The sequence below is a fragment of the Talpa europaea genome (genome assembly GCF_964194135.1).
Source record: "Talpa europaea genome assembly, chromosome: 10".
Taxonomy (NCBI): domain Eukaryota; kingdom Metazoa; phylum Chordata; class Mammalia; order Eulipotyphla; family Talpidae; genus Talpa; species Talpa europaea.
Window position 1 is genome coordinate 94,731,815 of NC_140077.1, and position 18,891 is coordinate 94,750,705.

The 18,891-nt window shown below is 47.6% G+C and overlaps 1 protein-coding gene across 1 annotated transcript; it reads left to right on the forward strand.

The window, feature by feature from the left end:
• Positions 1-6,251: 6,251 nt before the first annotated feature.
• On the forward strand, positions 6,252-18,099 carry R3HCC1 (R3H domain and coiled-coil containing 1; the record flags this gene model as incomplete). Its single annotated transcript, XM_084245567.1, has 10 exons — positions 6,252-6,309; positions 9,713-9,738; positions 11,357-11,484; positions 11,905-12,042; positions 12,706-12,756; positions 12,883-13,288; positions 14,327-14,499; positions 15,473-15,543; positions 16,761-16,856; positions 17,891-18,099. The coding sequence occupies 10 exons, from the start codon at positions 6,252-6,254 to the stop codon at positions 18,061-18,063; spliced, it is 1,320 nt and encodes a 439-aa protein (XP_084101693.1). The 3' UTR covers positions 18,064-18,099.
• Positions 18,100-18,891: the final 792 nt, after the last annotated feature.

Here is an 18,891-nt window from a genome sequence, read left to right on the forward strand (position 1 = left end):
ATTATTGATCTGCTGGCATCTAGGCAATCCAAAAGAGAGAGAAACACCAAGCTGTCAAAAAATATGAGGCCATACCTCCCCGGTGGCGCAGCTGTTGAGTGCTGGGTTGGGAGGCTGCCGCGGCCTCCCTGCCGCCCGCTGCTCCCCTCAGCAGTGTACTTCGGTCCTTCTGCTTGCTCTGCTCCCCGCTCTGGCTCTGGTGAATTCTCTCACCCTCCCGCGCTTCTGACTTTACCCAGTGCTTGTATAAATCAATCAATCAGTCTTTAAAAAAAAAAAGACTACTAAAAAACTAGAAACAATAAATCAGTACAACAAAGTGGCAGGCTACAAAATCAATATACAAAATCTGTTGCAATCCTATATGCAAATGATGAATTAGAAGAGAAAGAAGTGAATTAAATGATCCCATTTAATTACATCAAAAAGAAATACTAAGAAAGAACAACACACGAGTGAAAAACCTATGCAATGAAAGACATTATTGAAAGAAATAGAAGACACAGGAAATGGAAAGGTATCTGTTGCTCATGGATTGGAAGAATTAGCATTGTCATCATGGCTGTCTTACCCAATGCAACATACAGACTCAGAGGCATCAAGGCTAGGAATGCAGGTATTGCAAATAAATGTAAAATTATGGCTGGTGGAGGGGGTGGAAATGGGTTCTTGGCTGCAACACCCTCCAGACACTGGCTGGACACCAAGTCTCATTTAGGGGGAGCAACTTTTCCCATGAAGTCTGCCAGGCAGAGCCTTTGTAATTGCCTATCGTCAGGCCTGAAAGATCACACTTGGGATTTTGGGTTCTAGCCAGACTCCTCACTGGTTGTGACCTATATGTGGGCATCTTGCTGAGGGGTTGAATGAGGCCGAAATTCAATCAGGCTTCGCTGCCAAGCTGTGCACCCAGGCACGGAGCTCTGTCCACCTGGAGGATGGAGTACCTTCTTCTTATTCACACAAAGGTACCATATGGGCTGATGATGGCTCTGATCACATTAACAGATTAAAGAATTAATACTTTACAAAGTATTCAATAGATGCAGTCGAAGAATGTGACAAAATTGACATTCATTTATGATTTAATAAAACTAATAAGCTAGAATTAGAAATTCCCTTAACCTAATGAAGTATATTTAATACAAAACCACAGAAAACATCATATGTAAAAGTATAATCTTGGAAGCATAATTTCAAATTAGAAACAAGACAAGAATACTACTGCACTAACACTAAGAACAAAGTAGAAAAGTCACTGATAATACCATCCACAACAAAGAGTGTGCAGAGAAAAAGAAATAATAACAGCAGATGAGCAAAACATTTGTAAATAAAAAATACACAAGACCAAAATCAGGCAACGTGAATGATTATGACAAGTAAAATAAGCTGGGATGCAGACGGGTAAATGCCACAGGATCCCATCATAGGGTGAATCTAAGATAGCCAAATTATAGATCGGGAAGGTGGTAGCCAGAGGCTAGAGGGAGGGTGAAAAAGGAGGTTTTAGTTGAAGACTACAGAGCTTTGGTTAAGCACAATAAATCCTAGAGATCTGCACAGGCTAGCGCCTATAGCTGACAATATTGTATACTTAAAATTTTGCTAAAACAATAGGTCTTCTGCATGAAATAATAGTAATTATAATAATAAAAATATAAGATGGCAGGGAGAAGCCTTTGGAGGTGATCTCATTTTAACTTAATCACCTTTTTAAAGGCCCTGTCTCCAAATACAGCCGCATTCTGACCTTCTGGGGTGAGGACTTCAACATATAAATTTGAAAGACACAACTCAGCCCATAACAAAGGTTTAACTGCATATAAAGACAGGAAGCTGGCATCAGAAGAAATCTGTTTCGACATTTACATTTACGTTGTAGATGGAGCCACACATTCCTAAAGGTTTAGGGTGAGCCAGGAAGAAAAGGGAGCAATAAAAGTGACTTATACATGAGTGTGTGGATGTCAGTGCCACCTACCAAGATGGTGAAAATTAGGGTGGAATAAACTTGAAGCTTGACTCAGGATGGAGCCTCAAGGCTTTTCAGATTTCAGGCTCTGCATAAGAAATGAAGCCCCCGAAACCAAGACAGTAACTAGTGAGGAAACAGAAGCCACAAACTTGTAGTATCTTGGAAACTGAAAGAACCAGCATCAAGATGTGTTGATTCTCGCCATCTCACATTTCTCAGATTCATCCTGATCTCCACTCTAAGCTGAACACCCAGCCACCCTGCCGCTGTCTGGTGGGAAGCAGGCATGGGAGCTCTCCACCCCACCTGCAGGCGCAAAGGGATACATCATTTGCAGGAGTATAAAAACAATAATAAAACCAGTTTGCTTTTTATTATCACCATGTGCTGACTCTTCTAACTCTTCTAGACAATATGAGTGGCAAAAAACTTGTCTGTGAAAAAAAATTATTATTTCAAGTTCTGAATAATTCGTGTGGTTATGTAAGCCTCAAATGACACATTACTACTTATCCTTTAATAAACCTTGTGCTTGGAAGTTAATTCTAGAAACTTACAGTGATCTATTAGGCTCACAAATTCATATTCAAAGTAAGTTCTTAATGGTTTGGAATCATTAAAGTTTATTTTAGGTGTAACTCCTGTTTCAACCACTTTGATAATACATATTCTTATGTTTAAACAGTAGATTAAAAATCAGCCAGAATAGCATAGTAATTGCAAAGCAGAGTTACAGTAATTATGTCATTCTATATAATAAGTTGGAATTTTATTTATGTTCAAAATTTAATACTGTGAAAGAGTACAAGCTGGGTGGTACAATATTTTTGTTTGGTAAGTGCAAATTTTAGTTCAAATGTGGAATACGAATTTATTTAAGTTGAAATTTAATTTTGAAGTGTTAATTGTTCTTAAACTAAAAAAAAAAAATCAATGACTACTTTGTAATGATCACAGAAAATTATTTTGTTGTATAGAAGAGGAAGGTGTTAAAAAATAACCTGCTCCCTAAATATCAAATACACTATATAACAACAAAACACTCAGTATTTCACCTTTGGGTATAGATATAACAAGACAAAGCTTGCTATCTCCTGGGGATTTCTATTCTTTGTATTTGAGCAATTTGTGAGGACACAAAAATCAGAGTTTCTTCTGGACAGTGTGGAGAAACTCTGGATGCCAGTCTGAGGGACATATCAGATGAAATGTGTCAGTCTTACATTAAATTAACTGATACTCCATCTGTATTTTCAAAGAAACAGCTCATTTGTGGTGTTTTATTTTACTGAGTTTCTTTTAATATTTTCTTTTTTTTTCTAAAACCATAGAAAGTATGGGGGCCTCCCCGTTGGCGCAGCTGTTGAGCGCTGGGTTGCGAAGCTGCCCGCAGCCTCTGCCGCGCCGGTTCAATCCCCGGCTGCTCCCCGGCCACTGGAGGAGGGTCCCGCATGACGCGCAGACCTCTCCTGCCGCCCACTGCTCCCCTCAGCAGTGTACTTCGGTCCTTCTGCCTGCTCTGCTCCCCCCTCTGGCTCTGGTGAATTCTCTCACCCTCCCCCGCTTCTGACTGTACCCAGTGCTTGTATAAATAAAACAAACAAACAAATAAATAAATAAAACATGCCTCTATAATAAATAAATAAATAAATAAATAAATAAATAAATAAAATAAAACCATAGAAAGTAGCAATTTCCAAATATTTCTCTCTCCTCCCCATAAAAGGGGGCTGGTTGAATTGGAAGAAGTGGAATGGGGTGAATTGGAGAGTTGAATTCTGGCTTCCAGCCTAGTGTGACCCAGAAATGGTCATGTTTCCACATGTGTCATTATGTTGGGGGCTAAGCTATAGTGACTCAAAATCCACATGTTGAAGCTCTAACTAACCTTCAGTACCTCCGAAAGTGACTGTATTTGGAGATAGGGCCTGCAAAGCGATGATTAAGTTAAGTCAGGTCATTAAAGTGGACTCTGCCCCAGTGGCTGGTGTCCTTATCAGAAAAGGAAATCAGGTAAAGAGATACCAGGAGCACATGTGCCCAGATAAACAACCAAGTGAAGAGGAATCAAAAGGGCAGCTATCACCAAGCCATGGTGATAGGAGGAGCTACACCCCTGCCAGCACCTGGATCCAGGATGTCCAGCCTCCAGAACCGCGATAAATAAGTTTAAGTTCTTGAAGCCCTCGGTCTGTCATATTTTGTTATGACAACCCAAGGAAACTAATATATCCATGTGGCACTTGTTTGACTGGAGGATTCTGTAACTAAACTATTGGGGAGTTACAAGAATAAAATAGAGAACAGACTTTGAGACCGTTCCTCTGGGTTTGAATCCCCAGATCAGTCGTGGGTCATTTACTGAATACTGGGAGTCCAATTTTTATGGCTGTAAAATGGGGTAATAACCAGTACTTCGAGGGATTGCAATGGGAATGACACAGGGTAATGGTTGGAAAGTGCTAGGTCTAAGGAAATATCATGAGGATGCTGAGCTGAAGCACCCCCCAGTACCCCTGGCTATGTAAACACTACTTTAGCTCATGTAATTTAAATCCTGCCCAAGTGGATGATACTAGGGAAGATCAGGAGATAGGAGATTTTGCAATTAAGGGGGGGTCATTTTTAAATGTCTGCTGAGTTATGACAAGCAACATTATGAGACATTTTTGAGTTGAGTCTGGGTAACTAAAACAAAGTCTAGTGTCTGTTGAGGGTCAGGTGCAGGCACCTCCAGGCCTGTTGAGGAATGTCCAGTCTGCTCAGAAAAGCTGCTTTCTGGAAGGCGCTGGAGCAAAGGCCCTGCCCAAAGACCACCCAGGATTGAAACTGGGCCCATCATGGCTCAACTAACTTTTCACCGAGTTTGCTTGTCCTTGGATCAGTCAGAATTCAAGTGCCTGACTTGCATAGTGGGCCACCCCTCACAATTTGCTGGATTTCTAACTGTGATTTGTATAACTAACCAGAGTGATAACTCTCCACCTGCCTTTTCTATGTGGGTGTAAGTCCTACCCACCCAGGCAACTCATTGGATCATGTCTGTCATGCAGTCCTAATAAAACCCCAAATAAATGCTTACATTTTACTTTTATCTGTCTCCATTCTGAGGCTACAATTATAGAGTTGAAAAATGTTGCCACATTTGCATGTAATGATACTTGAATGACTTGGAAAGATTAAAAAAACTGTTTATAAAAATAAAATACACTTACACATATATTATAGAATTAGGCATAGTCTACGTCACAGAAAATGTATATAGAAGTGGAGAAGCTGAAGGAAACAATCCATAATGAAACCACTTAGAGATCACTGCTGCCCACTTTTTAGTATATTTTTCTTCATTATTTTTTCCTTTTTTGAAAAAATAGATGAGATGGGGAATAGAACAAGCAGAATGACTGAAATACACTACTGAGAAGAGCAGGGGAGAATCAGGAGATGTCTGCTGTGCCTTGTGGGTCAGTTCACCGGCTGGGGATCGGAACTCGTGTTTTTACCCCAGTTCTTGTATGCACAAATAAATAAATCCTTAAAAAAAAAAATAGATGAGATGGATTTTTGGTCCATGTTTTCCCACTTAACTCTGAAACATGGGCACTTAACTATGCCCTTGCAAAGTCCTCATATTATTTTTCCTTCTGTTTCTTGGATCCCACTGAGCAACACGCTCTGATGTGGGAGGACCTTGAACTGGGGAGGTCAGATCTAAGTTTGGAGGTGGACCTGCCCGCGTATGCGGAGTCGTGTCTCTTAAGGAGTCCCTGGCTCGACCTTACAGGCTGAGATGAGGGGCTGAGACAGGCAGTGCGTCCAGAAAGCACCTTACCCAGCTGGGTTCCTACCACTCTGGCCCTTTAAGAAGGCGCTGGAACTCGGCCAGCCCGAGGCGGTGGTCTCCGGGGAACTGAGCGGCAACAGACACCTGCAGAGATTTGAGGGGGCGGGGAGACTCTTCGGCGGGGTGGCTCACCAGGAAGCCAACCAGGTAGACTGGGGACGGGGGAGGAGGGATTTCCTGCAGCCTTCCCCTTCCTTACATTTCTGGTCTACATTTCTGGAAAACAGTTCTTGCTTGTGGGCGTTTCTTCCTTGATTTCCCTGGATTTTTAGGTGGAAAAAATCCAAATATTCTCCCAACAATGATAATTGGATCTTTTCAAGTTCCCAGCTTTCCACTTTTATTTCATACTTTGCTGGCACCACTAAGAAAATGGTAAATAACAAGGGGTTAGTGTATATCCCGGTCATATCCCAACATCAACGTGGTATGGCCATTGAGTGTTTCCCCATTGAGTTAGATATGGTGTTTCATAGAGTTGTTCCAGGTATGAGTTTAGTAATGAATAAATAATGCTATCTTGCATTTTTGATCACTGTTAATGCTTATAATGTAAATCAATCTTCCTATTTGTGGGTTGGCTATAAAAAAATAGTGCTACTTATATCACATCTTTTTTGCCTATTTTTAAAGTTTTTTTTTCTGTGTAATATTTTGCTGTATGTTTGGTGTTTCCATATAAGCCAATGCCCCAGGCCTCCACCAGTTACTTGGGGGAAATGCTGCCTGTTGGCTTGGCCACTCAAGAATGCATTCTGGACTTGAGGCCTAATCTGTTGTGATATCAGTGCCTTTGTGTTTACATTCTACAGCCTTCCTTTCCAGAGTTACAATATTTGTATACCATTTTGTTGTATTTTGGTTGATTAAATGTTTAAGTAAGTTAGATGTTCATGGCAAGGCTTTCTTTTCAGTTTGTGTTTATTTTGATTCATCTTTTTGTTGTCTGGATTTTTGTCTTCCGGTAACTTCCAGGAAAAATAATGCCAAAACATAACTTAGAGACACTCCACCAGTTGGGACTGAACCACAAGTACCCCAAGGAGACAGTCATGGCGTCAGTCGTAGGTTCAGTCTTACCACTGAAAAAAGGCAAAAATAGAAAAAATATAAAAGGATTTATATTTAAAAAAGGGGAAAGAGGGGAAGGTGCTAGTTTAGGAATTGAGGTGTTTCTAGTGAAGGTGATTAGCTGGAGGCTTTCGCGGAGACCAGCCTAGGCACTCTGTTCTGAGGTAGGCTGACTGGGTCACTAGAGAGAAAACAGTTAATTGTGGATTTTCCAGAATGTCTTGTGATTTAAGCTATGCAGGATATGTGGCCGACTCTCTGAACAGTGTCTGCCAGTGTCCTTCTGGCAGCTGTGCCTTGCATGGCCTGGGGGATACCATTTCCCTCAGCAGAATTTCTTGGGAGTTGGTTTCCAGAGTCCTTGTCTATTTGAAAGATTTTCCTGTTATCACAATTTTAGGACTTTCTGGTCTTAACATTTTCCTTTTAAAATTCTATGGATACTGTTTCATTTTCTTCTGGTATACGAAATCTGTAAGCCACTTGATTTTTTTCTTTGTATTTGGTCTAAATATAGTTGTCTTTTTCTTTTTTAATGCCCAGAGAAAATGATTTTGCCCTGATGCTTCAGCCCCCCACCCCCCAAAAAGAATAAACCCTTTCAATCTGTAGATTCAAGTTTTCTGTTGTTTCAACAGAATATTGTTGAAAATTTTTAATTTTTTGTTCCTCTTTCAATAATTTAGTTTTATCCAAAATATCTAATTATAGATATGTTGAAACCATAATGTAGACCTCTGTATTTGTATTTTATTTAATCTCTGAGTTTTCCTTTGAATTCTATGTGGTCTTGTGAGTTTTTCATGTCTGAAAGTACCTTTTTACAAAAATTTCTTTTTTTTTTTCTTTTCTTTAAAGATTTATTTATTTATTTATGCAAGCACTGGGTACAGTCAGAAGCGCGGGAGGGTGAGAGAATTCACCAGAGCCAGAGCGGGGAGCAGAACAGGCAGAAGGACCGAAGTACACTGCTGAGGGGAGCAGCGGGCGGCAGGAGAGGTCTGCGCGCCATGTGGGACCCTCCTCTGGTGGCCGGGGAGCAGCCGGGGATTGAACCGGTGCTGCAGAGGCTGCGGGCAGCCTCGCAACCCAGCGCTCAGCAGCTGCGCCAACGGGAGGCCCTCACAAAAATTTCTTAAATTAAATTAGCCTGAAAGCAACACATTTAAATATCTAGCTATCATGTTTTCAATTTCTATCTATAAATATTGTAATTTTACTTATGTATCTAATATATCTTGTAGAAATTAAAGCAACTTTGATAAATTCAAAATGACAGTATTTTCTGAACAATTTTACTCATATTTATTAAGTTTAATTAACCATTGACTCTGAACTTATATATCTGATTTTATTTTTATTAATTCTAAATTTTTATTGAGCAGGAGTCACATGCAATTTTAAGAAATAATACAGAGGTCCCACGTACCCTTTATAACCTTTCGTCAAAGGTAATTCCTTTCAAGTTGTAGTATAATATCACATCCAGGATTTCGACAATAATACAATCCACCAATCTTATTCAGATTTTCTTATTTTACCTGTACTCATTTTAATGTCTGTGTGTATTTGGTTCCATATAACTTACTACATGGGGTAGGTTCCTGTATCCACCATCAGGGTTGAGGTGTAGAACTCAAGGATTCCTCCTTTAGTATCTTTATCAGATAATTTATCAGATAAGTTCTGGCAAACACTTCTTTTTTTTTTCTTTTATATATTTTTTACATCATTCTTAATTTTTGCACAATGTATGCTTTCTCCTCTCAGGTGTAGCCCCATGAAATTCCCACCACCAGTTCACCTGTGCACCATTACCATAGTCCCTTGTGCTATTTCCAACCATTTTGATCCTACTCTCTCATTTCTGACCTTGTTTTTTTCATTGAGTCTCTGATCTTCCTAGCATGTGGTATTGTGAGTTATTTTTGATTGAATCCTGGACATCTTGGGTGTTATAAGATTCTGGGTCTTACTAAATTTCGGTTGTCGTTTTCTTCCACTCTAGCAAAGGGATGGGGGAATTGCCTTCTCACTGCCAAATAAGGATCAAAGTCTGCTTTTTACTGTCAGGTGGGGTTTAAAGTGTAGGTTCCCTAGTCAGCTTCCATACATCTGAACTGGGGGCTCCTTATTACTTCAGGGCAGAGGTACAAGTTCTGGCTGTCCATGAGGCCTTCACATACACTTCCAAGGCTGGGAGGGGTAGAAGTACCTTCCTGCTGCTCTCCATATAGCCTCCACTGGCACCATGGGGTGAGGTGGCATCTTGCTTGGTTGGGTAGTCATCACAGTTCTCTGTCCACTGGGCAGCCTCTGAAACCACAGTAAGCAAAAAGTAGGTGGTGCAATAGACTTTACTGCTTTTTGTTGTGTTTCCTCACCTCTTAATGGGTAAGGCCTAGCCTCACCTGCTGTCTCTCCCTGAATGTATGGGCTGGTGTGCCTTGATTTCCTACCCCATGTAGGCCTCCCTCCAAGCCCTCCACTAATGGTATGTGTGGCATGCTTTCTGTCCAGCCTCTAAGTTACTGAAGATGGTGTGGTAGACATGGGGCTGGTGGGCAGCGTTTCTCTGTGAGCAGTCTTTTTACTGAGGCTCTCAGAATAGGTTGAACATTTCTATCAGGGGCCAGTTCTAAATAGGTGGGGATGTGGTTTGTGTGCTGGGATTTTTTTTGTTCCTCTATTTAGGGGTGAGATAGCCATGTTGCTGAGAAAGTTGGGCCTTGGTTTTCTGAGTGAGCATGCTGTTTCTTGAAGGTTATACCTGATCCATAGCTGCTAAGGGGGCTGACCGCCCTGTCTTACACCTTCAGTCAAGGACACCTGCTCAGATGAAGCAGTGAGTGTGCCCACTCAGCATTCTCTCCAGATCAGCTCCTGCTTCAGTGAAGCCACTGTGGAGAGTGGGCAGAACTGTTGGGGTTGGAATTCAAGTGTGTGCCCCATCCTTCCTGCTGCCCATCTCCCCCCCTCCCCCCACATCTCCTCCTTCCAGGGCCTGGATCCCCTGTGAGCAGGGAGAGGGAATCTATCAGCCCTTTAGAATCTCCTTTCTCAACCATGCCCAGAAAGTAGGCTCATGTCTTGACTCCCTGAGTTCCCTATGCACTTAGTTTTGCGTTCATTCTACGTCCTTTATATCATGAATGACTATGTGGAAACATAAGTTTTTGTAAATGGATAATGCCCCCTGCTTTTAAAGAAACACTGAGGAAAATTGCAAGAAAGCAAAATACATCTTAATTTTTCTCCACTTTTCTGTTCCTAAGCCTCTTCTCCTAACCAGCTTTTTGAGATACACTCTCCCCCTGACGTCTCCTAACCAGGCATCCCCCGCCCCCCATGCCTCCCATATCCTACTGCAGGGTCTGCTCAGACTGCCCCACCCCTCAACTCACACCTGGGTCTTAAGTGCTATTAGCTTAGGGCCCTGCTTTGCTCTGGGCTTCTGGATTCAGGATGATCAAGGGCTTACATTTTAGCACCTTTCAGGGAGCAGAAGAATTTCAACCCAGGTCTAGACTTTAACAGCCGGATGACGCAGATGCCTGAAATGACAAGAATTTCAAGCTCCATTTCAGTGGGAGTGGGAGTTATTTCTGGATGTAGGGGGGTAGTATAAGATGATGACCTGCAAATCACCATGTTGGTGGCTACCTCACCCAGTTACCCACAAGGCTAATAAACCTTGCTGAAAACTGGGCTTCTTTGCAGGTTCCATCAGCGAGGACAGTGATGGGCAAGAGAAATGAAATACCCGGTGACCAGGGACTTCCTCCCTCCTTATCCCCATGTGATGTCCCTAGGGAGGGCGGGGGCTAGTAGACTGGTAAATCTGACTCCCCGAACCCCCCGCATATAGCTGCCCATGGAAAATGTTGGCTGAACTCAAGTGATCCCGAGGGGGCAGTGTGTAATGAAGGTCACGGGGAAAATCAAGAGCGCGCTTTTTCTACTTTTTCTGCGATGCCTCCCCCGGGCTGCGCGGGGGCGCTGCGGCCTCGCCGGGTGCCCGCGTTCTCGAGCGCGTAGGGGAGCACAGGCTTCTGGAACCCTCAGAGCGGCGGCGGCGGGAACCAGGGGCGCAGCGCGGGTGAGTGCGGGGTGCGAGCGATGGGTCCCCCAGCTCCCGCCTGGTCCTGCGTCTTCCCGGCCTCCGGCTCTGCGCCGGGGAGGGGAGATCGGGGCCTGGGATCGGGAAGAAGCCGGAGCCGCGCGCCCGGGGGCCCCCTAGTCCGCGCGCGCGCCGAGGGGTTGACGAGCCCTGGAGCAGGGCCCGGACTGCCTTGCCTGAGGACCTGGCACGGCCCCTCCCCGCCGAGGCGCTGGCCTGCTCACTTGTGGCGGAGAGGCCTGGGTCGCCATGGTCTCCAGGACCCGCTCAGCACCGACGTTGCGGCGCTGTGCGTGGGCCCAGAGTCTGTGCTCTAATCTCTGCCCTGTGCACCGCCCCACAGGCTCTCCCACCTGTCACCCTGGCCCTTATCTGCTTGGACGGCGTATTCCTTTCTGCAGCTGAGAATGACTTTGTGCGCCGGATCCAGGAGGAGCTGGACCGCTTCCTGCTGCAGAAGCAGCTGTCAAAGTAAGTAGGGTGGGGGGTTTGGTGGTGGGGGGTGGGGGGAGGTGGCGGGGCTGTGACTGCCACTGCCTCTTTTGCTGCTGGAGCCCCCGCCCCAGTGATGCAGTGGAAGTAACTGGTTGGCAGCTGGCTCTGACTTTTAACCTTTTAGGTTTAATAACCTGCTCTCTGGCCTTTTCCAGCTGCATTTTTGTCTGTGTAATTCTGATCATCATCTGGAGCCTAAAGGGGCCCAGCACAGGGATGGGGGTGGGGCCAGATGCTGCCTGTGATGCTCTCTATGCTCTGGCCCTCTGCAGTTGACTGAGATCCAACTGGGCAGAGGGAGCCAAGTGTTAACACCCTTTAAGCTTGGACTTGACCTGGTGGGGTCCAGAGGCTGCACCTGGAACCCTGCTCAGCACCGTTTCCATCCCTTCCCAGGGTACTACTTTTCCCCCCACTCTCCAGTCGTCTCCGGTACCTGATCCACAGGACAGCAGAGAATTTTGATCTTTTGAGCAGCTTCTCTGTTGGGGAGGGCTGGAGAAGGAGGACCGTCATCTGTCACCTAGACATCAGGTGTGTTTACTGTCCTCATGGAAAACCCTCAGTGTTGCTTGTGGGTGGTGGGGTGAGCTGGTTGACCTGTGGGAGGGAAGAACTTGTCCAGAACTGGAGTCAGATACCCTCAGGCTGTTGCCTCAGTTCTTTAAGGACAGTCAGTGCTGCCTTTTGCTTCAGCAGTGGAATAGCTGTGCATTGTTTGTGAAATTCATTTAGCAAATTCCACTATGTACGTTGGACAGAAAGAGAGGCACTTTAGAGAGTGGGCCTGTCTGACATTCCTCTCAGTAAGCTTGTGCCCCAGACATGCCATGGAATGTGAAAGCATGTCTGAGCCTTCATTTGTCGTTTCCGTGTGCATTTCACAGGATTTTTTTTATAATGATATGATCCTTGCGTTTTAGATAGTACTTTATAACACAGTTCCAGAATGCAAGCATTACATTACCTGGTGTGTAACCAAAGACCCAACTGTCTTTAGTACGGTTTACCACCCTGAAGGGGCGCTGACTGCTTTGGGCTTGTTCAGAGGTGGCATTCAGCCTCCACCATGATTCCCTCTTTGGATTTTCCTAATGCTGCCTTGAGAGCCTCGTGCCTGAAAGGCAGGTGGCTGCAGTGAACCATTTCCTTGGGGCCCAGACACTGCTCTCATCACCTCTCCTGTTCTTGCTCCAGGTTACCCAGTTCAGACGGCCCCTGCCGCCCTCCTGCCTCCCAACCTGGCAAGTACCGAGGTCCTCGGCCTGCCTCAAACCAGGCAGTAGCTGCTGGGGCCCGAGGGGCACGGACCGGCCGGTGGCAGCGTGGACGTAAGCCGGACCGGGCTTTGTATGTGCCTCGGGTGCTACGCAGGCAAGGAGAATGGGCCTTGGCGCCTACTCCAGGGCACCAAGGAGACGCTCCAGCTGGTGGGTTCGTGGAAGAGCCTGGAGATGTTGGTGCTAGCGAACCCAGTTCTGATCAGGAACACCCTGAGTTGATGACTCAGGCAACAGAGGACCTAAAGGACCCAGGCCAAAGTTGCGAGAATGATTCGCTGCCGGACCCTGTTGGCACTGAGCCCCCGAGGCCTGAGGACCACTCAGGGATGGGAGACAGGTTGGAGACAGTCACACAGTTTGAGTCCGGTCTGCAGCTCAACGTGGAAGAGGGGACAGGAAGTGAGTTGGAGAAGAGCCTGGCAGCGGAGGAGGAGGAGGAGGAGGAGGAGGGGCCAGGAAGCTGCTCCGAGGATGATTGCAGTGAACTGATGCAGGAGGTGATGAGACTTTTAAGCCTGGAAGAGGGAGGGTGGCAGTGAGGTGGGTGTGGCTGTGGGGGACCAAGGGTCATGGTGTGGAGGGGCCTGATGAGCAGGATTGGTGCAGGGAGGATGCTCGCCCAAAGGAGTCAGGGCTGAGAGAATGGAGGGGGGGAGCAGGACAAGGAGTCAGGAGAATGGATTTGGGCCTCAGCTTCCCCATGCAGGAACTCTGGGACTGTGGGCAGGCCGTTTTGCTTTCTGTAGTCTCAGCTTCCCCAGCTGGGAAAAGCAGGCAAAGATAAACTCCCCAGGTCACAGGGATAGTAGGCACATGTATGTCGGCTACAGACTCTACAGCGTTTCTGTCAGTAATGGGCCGCGTAGACGACAGTGGTCCCGACCAGGTCTGCCGTGCCTCCTGGCGTGTGGGGCTAGGTTTGTGTAACTACACTTGCTGGTTGCACAGTCACCGAAGCATTTCTCAGAACGTGTTCCTGTTGTTAAGTGACACCTGACTGTCGATGTTAGTCATGAAGATTACTCTTTTACTTGAACTTCTGTCTTAGCAAGCCTTGTTTCCTTGGAATTGTGTCTGTTTCCCTGAGGCTGGCAGTGGTGTGCGCTGGGGAGGCTGGGCATCTTTTCCTGCTTTCTAGATGGATGACAGAGACTGGAACAACTTACTTAATTGTACATCCTTAGTAAGGGAAGGACAGCTGCTGGGCTGCCCAGCTCTGTCTCTTGCTGACTCTAACTTTGGGCAATGTGACATAACTCTTTTGACTTAGTTTCCCCATTCATAAAGCATAAAGTATGTAGAACAGAGCTTTGAGGACTCTATGAAACAAAGTGTGTGAGGGCCAGTGGGGACTCTGTAAAAGTGAGCTGCCTCTTAAAACTTCTGCTTCTCATCTTCCGGCTGAGTCTGGGGTCCGGACTCCTGCCCCATGGGCGCTCTTCCTGCCTGGAGCCCACTCCGCTCGGTGTGGTTCAGAGTGGTGGTTAGGAGCCATGTTGTACAGCTTCCTCACTGAAGCATCTGGTTTCTCTCAGATAACGGACAACCTGACCAAGAAGGAGATTCAGGTGGAGAAGATCCATGTGGACACGTCCTCCTTTGTAGAGGAGCTGCCTGGAGAGAGAGATTTTGCCCACGTGGTGGAGATCTATGACTTTGAGCCTGTGCTCAAGACTGAGGACCTGCTGGCAGCATTCTCAGAGTACCAGTGAGTGCTGGCAGGCTTCGGGGAGGCAGGAGAGGCGGGTGCCACCTGCTGGAGAGGAGCTAGGACTTCCCTTTGTAGTGGGGACACTTGCTCACCCTCCCCCATTGCCTAGTGGCCGCTTTGGGCTCTGCTTCCTGGGCAGCTCCACCTGCTGGCCGTGACTGCAGAACAGGAGGGTGGGGTTTGGGTTGTAGACATGTCCAGAGGCCCTAGATCTGGCAGTGCCAACACAGGGTGGCAGGCCTCTGTCCTGCTCGGGGCATGTCCACGTGTCTGCCAGAAACTGGTGGGGACCTTTGTCAGGATGTTGGATGTGGGCAAACCACCCCACCCCCTTGCTCCATGTCCCCTCCACTCAGTCAGTCAACAGACAGGGCCATCCTGTGTGGAAACTATTTCTGGTGAGAGCTGGGCTTGACGGCCCTGGGGTGAAGTCAGGGTGGAGATAGGAACCAAAGGGATATATTGGAGAAACGTCTTCTGTTTCCTCAAATTACTTTGCATCCAACCTTGGAAAAAACAGCTTCCCCTCCCCTCCCTGGGCCTGAATGTAGGGAAGCTGAAGGGACCGCTGGGGAGGCCTAAGGGGTGCTCCTTTCTTTCCTGAAGGTGTGGGTAATGCCCCCCTGACCCTCCCCCCGACCCCTGCACATCAGTCCTCTTGTTTCCAGCGCTGGACCCCATGCCCTTGTCCTGGCTTGGATAGCGGCTCTGTGAGGAACCTTCCCGCACTCAGCATTACCCACTATGATCTCCTTGAGTCCTGGCTTCTTCAGGTCTAGGCACGGGACTCTCCTATCAACAGGGGCGAATCATATGGTGTCTGAGGAAGTGTCCCTCCTTTCCAGGGGAGGTGGGCGCTTGTCTTGGCTCACAGGGTTGGAGGCTTGGAGGTGGGAGGGGACTTCCTTAGGCAGGAAGGGTTCAGCCTATTTGATTGCATAATCATTCTGTCTTCTCTTCCTCGGCACAGAGAGAAGGGGTTCAAGATTCACTGGGTGGATGACACGCATGCACTTGGCGTCTTTCCCTGCCTGGACTCAGGTAACGTTGCTTCACGGTGGGCTCAGCCCTTCCTCTGACTGCTCCTGAGTGAGGTGGTTTCTGTGGGTGGTTGCATCCCATGTCCAGGATGCAGGTGGTCTGCGGGGCTCACTCCCAGCTCACCTATTCTAGATATTGAGGGGGAGCAGAGCAGCTCTGAGCTAGGAAGCTCACAGCCTTTCCTCTTCCTGTTACTGCTTTTAGTTCAAAGGATCCTATTCGGGTAGGTGACATGTACTGAGCACATGAACTTCAACCTGTTAAAATAAACCATGTGAAAATGCTGTTTTTATGGGACACAAGCATTCAAATACTGGTAATTCATTTGGTTCAAGTAGATACATTCTCATTCAGCTTTTGTTGCAGCCTTGGGAGCTATTCAGATAACCTCCATTTTACAGATGGGGAGACAGGTTTTTCCAAAATGACTGTGGTCTATGCAAGGTTTTGATGCCTCCTGGTGCAAAGCTCTAACTCCAGTGCCCCTTCTCCCTCTGCTACCCCACTGCTCACTTTGGGTGTCTTTATAGAGTAACCACCCACCCCACCTGGCTGGGCTTCTCAGAACCACCGCCTCTGAACACTAGAGCTGGGAGCATTCACAGCTAATGGGGCTCAGTGCTCAGGGAACCCTGAGGTTTCAGGGAAGGGGGATGGCATGGTGGGGCCACCAAGTCCAGAGACACCGAAAGGGGAGCCGAGAGGATGCCCAGGGCCATAGAAAGGGGCCTTGGTTGCCACTCGGTGGCATGAGCCAGTCATGTCCTGGTCTTAGTTTCCTCATCTGTAAAAGGGTGGGTTCACCTTAAATTCTGCCAGCTCTGACATCCTTGGGCAGTAGCCTAAGTGCTTCACAGCCCACAGCTCAGATCAGGGAGGGTCTGGAGGGGGAGAATTTTGAAGGTGGGGGCCTGCTTCTATCAGAATTACAGCCTTACTGCTGGGGCTTCTGACGTGCAGGCCGGGAGCATGGAAGCTGGCTGCTGCACAGGTTTTCCATCTGGGAGCGCAGGTGTTCCCTGGCACAACCTTTGGGTTGTGGGGTCGAGGCGAGCTCATGGAGGTCATCTCTTGGCCTGCCGGGGTGGTGTCAGGGAACCCTTTCCTGAAGCTTTGAGCACGCTCATGAAGCAGCTGCATCAATTTTAGGTGGTAAGCTAGTTTTGGGGGGTCTCACCAGGAGGAGAGGATGGTTCCAGATTACTTTTTCCCCACAGCTGCTGAAGCACTGGCCAGGGAGTTCTCAGTGCTCAAGATTCGGCCCCTCACACAGGGAACCAGGCAGTCGAAGCTGAAAGCCCTTCAGAGGCCAAGTAAGACCACCTGTGTGGGGAGGCGTGGGGGTGGGTGTGGTTTGGCGGGGATGGGGGGGTTGTAAAAGGGGTTGAGGGGGGCTTCCTCTCACATTTAGTTCCACTTTTTTGATTCTCTGCTTTAGGATTCCTGTGGTATACAGTAGTCAATAGGGTGCTTCTACTCCCCAGGGGCGTGGGGTTGCCGAGGAAGGAGGGTCCCATCAGGGAGTGCTAAATCCTAGGTGCTTTCTTCTGGATGTACCCTCCCTTCACACCTCTTCTGTTTTTCGGGGAGAGGCTTGCTCTTTTCTGTAAGACCCTGGAAATCAAATTTTGCAGTAGGGTAACAAGAGCCTGGACTTTGGGGTCAGCCCTAGGTGTGATCCGGGCTGTCACTTTAAGTTGACCTTAAACAAGTCACTTGATGCCATTGAATTATTTCTCTTTGTGTAAAATAAGCAGATGGTACAGAGTAGACTCTGTACGAGAAGAGAATAGAAGAGCATGCCAGGGCAGACCTGTCTGGAGCAGTGAGGGGCATACAGAAAGTGCCAAATAAATGAGAGCCCCTCCCCTTTCCTCGTCTCATTCCAGAAAGTTTGATGGGGGCTTTCAGATGCCAGTTTTCCATGGCTGCATAGTTACAGCTGCCAAAACTGACCTGGAAGAGACCCGCTGAGGCTGTCCACACCCTCGTGGATTATATGGTCTTTGTCCTGGACTTTTTGGGGACAGTAAATAGGCCATCAGTCCAGAGTTTCTAGGCGTCCCATCCTGACTTGATTTCCCTCCCAAAGGGCCCTACAAAATGGGGAGGTTGACAGAATTCCGCCCACCCCTACCACCGAAATTAGGTGGGCTTAGGAGGTGGCAGGGCTGGGTTAGGCCTCCATAGGAACCAATGTGGAGAGGATGGACTCCTCTTACCAGCCTCTGGCCACACTCCAGGACACCTGGGCCTTGGGCAATGGCTCTGATGCTGTGGTGTTGTTGGGAGAAAGGCAGCTGCAGCCTTGAATTCAAGTCCCCACATTGTGGGGCTTTCCTTTCAGAGCTCCTGCGTCTGGCAAAGGAGAGGCCACAGACAAATACAGTGGTGGCCCGCAGGCTGGTGGCCCGGGCCCTGGGACTACAACGCAAAAAGAAAGAACGGCCTGCAGTCGAGTGTCTTCCTGCCCAAGTCCCTGAGAGCCCAGCCAGCCCGGATCCGAGCCCTCAGGCCTGAGCTGGTGCCACACCACAAGCCTTTACAGACACCAGAACAGCCCTGTGCTATCCACGGGGGTTCACTGAGAGGTGTGGTAGGCTTTTAGTTTGGTCTAGTGCCAGAAGTTGAGAAAAAAATAAATTTTTTTAAAAATGTTATGCGATTTCTTTAAGATCTTCAACTGTGGGACACTAGGGGGTGCTGTTTGTCTCATTTTAGACATGGGGCTGCTGAAGAAATGGGTCCCTAGGGGACTGCCTAGGGGATCCCAGCCAGGCCTAGAAGGTGTTTTTGCACAGAACCTACAATACAGGAGGTATGTTGCACCTGTTGTGTGACCCCTGCCCAGACCCCCCCAACAAGTCAGGTAGCCTAACCTGCTGCCATGTGGCTGCCCCACTGGGTGCCAATAGCAATGCCTAGGGCCTGGCCCCTGGACCAGTCCCAGCCTGTCTTCCACTGTGGGTTGCAACAGGGCTCCTGGCAGGACTACACGTGGACACAGTCGGGGTGTTGTTGGGAATGCTTCCCTCCCAGGAACACCTGAGGTGAGAGCATCTGAGGACAGGATCCTAGCATGCTCATCTTGAAGACAGGGTGGCCCTGGGCGTTTCTAGGTTCTCCTGGACTGCTCTGACTTGGAGGCCACGGTGTGCCCTTGATCCTAGCGGGAGCTACCGTGTTCCTGGGAGTGGTTGTCTTGGTGTTTACCTTCAATGTGGTCAGCCCAGAGGAGTCCTGCTTGGCCTGTGCCTCTGCTCTGCATCACCGGCCCTTCCCTGCCCTTTGAAAGGGAGGCGTCCTGAGATGGTTTAAATCTAGATGCCCCATCTAGCCCTAGTACAA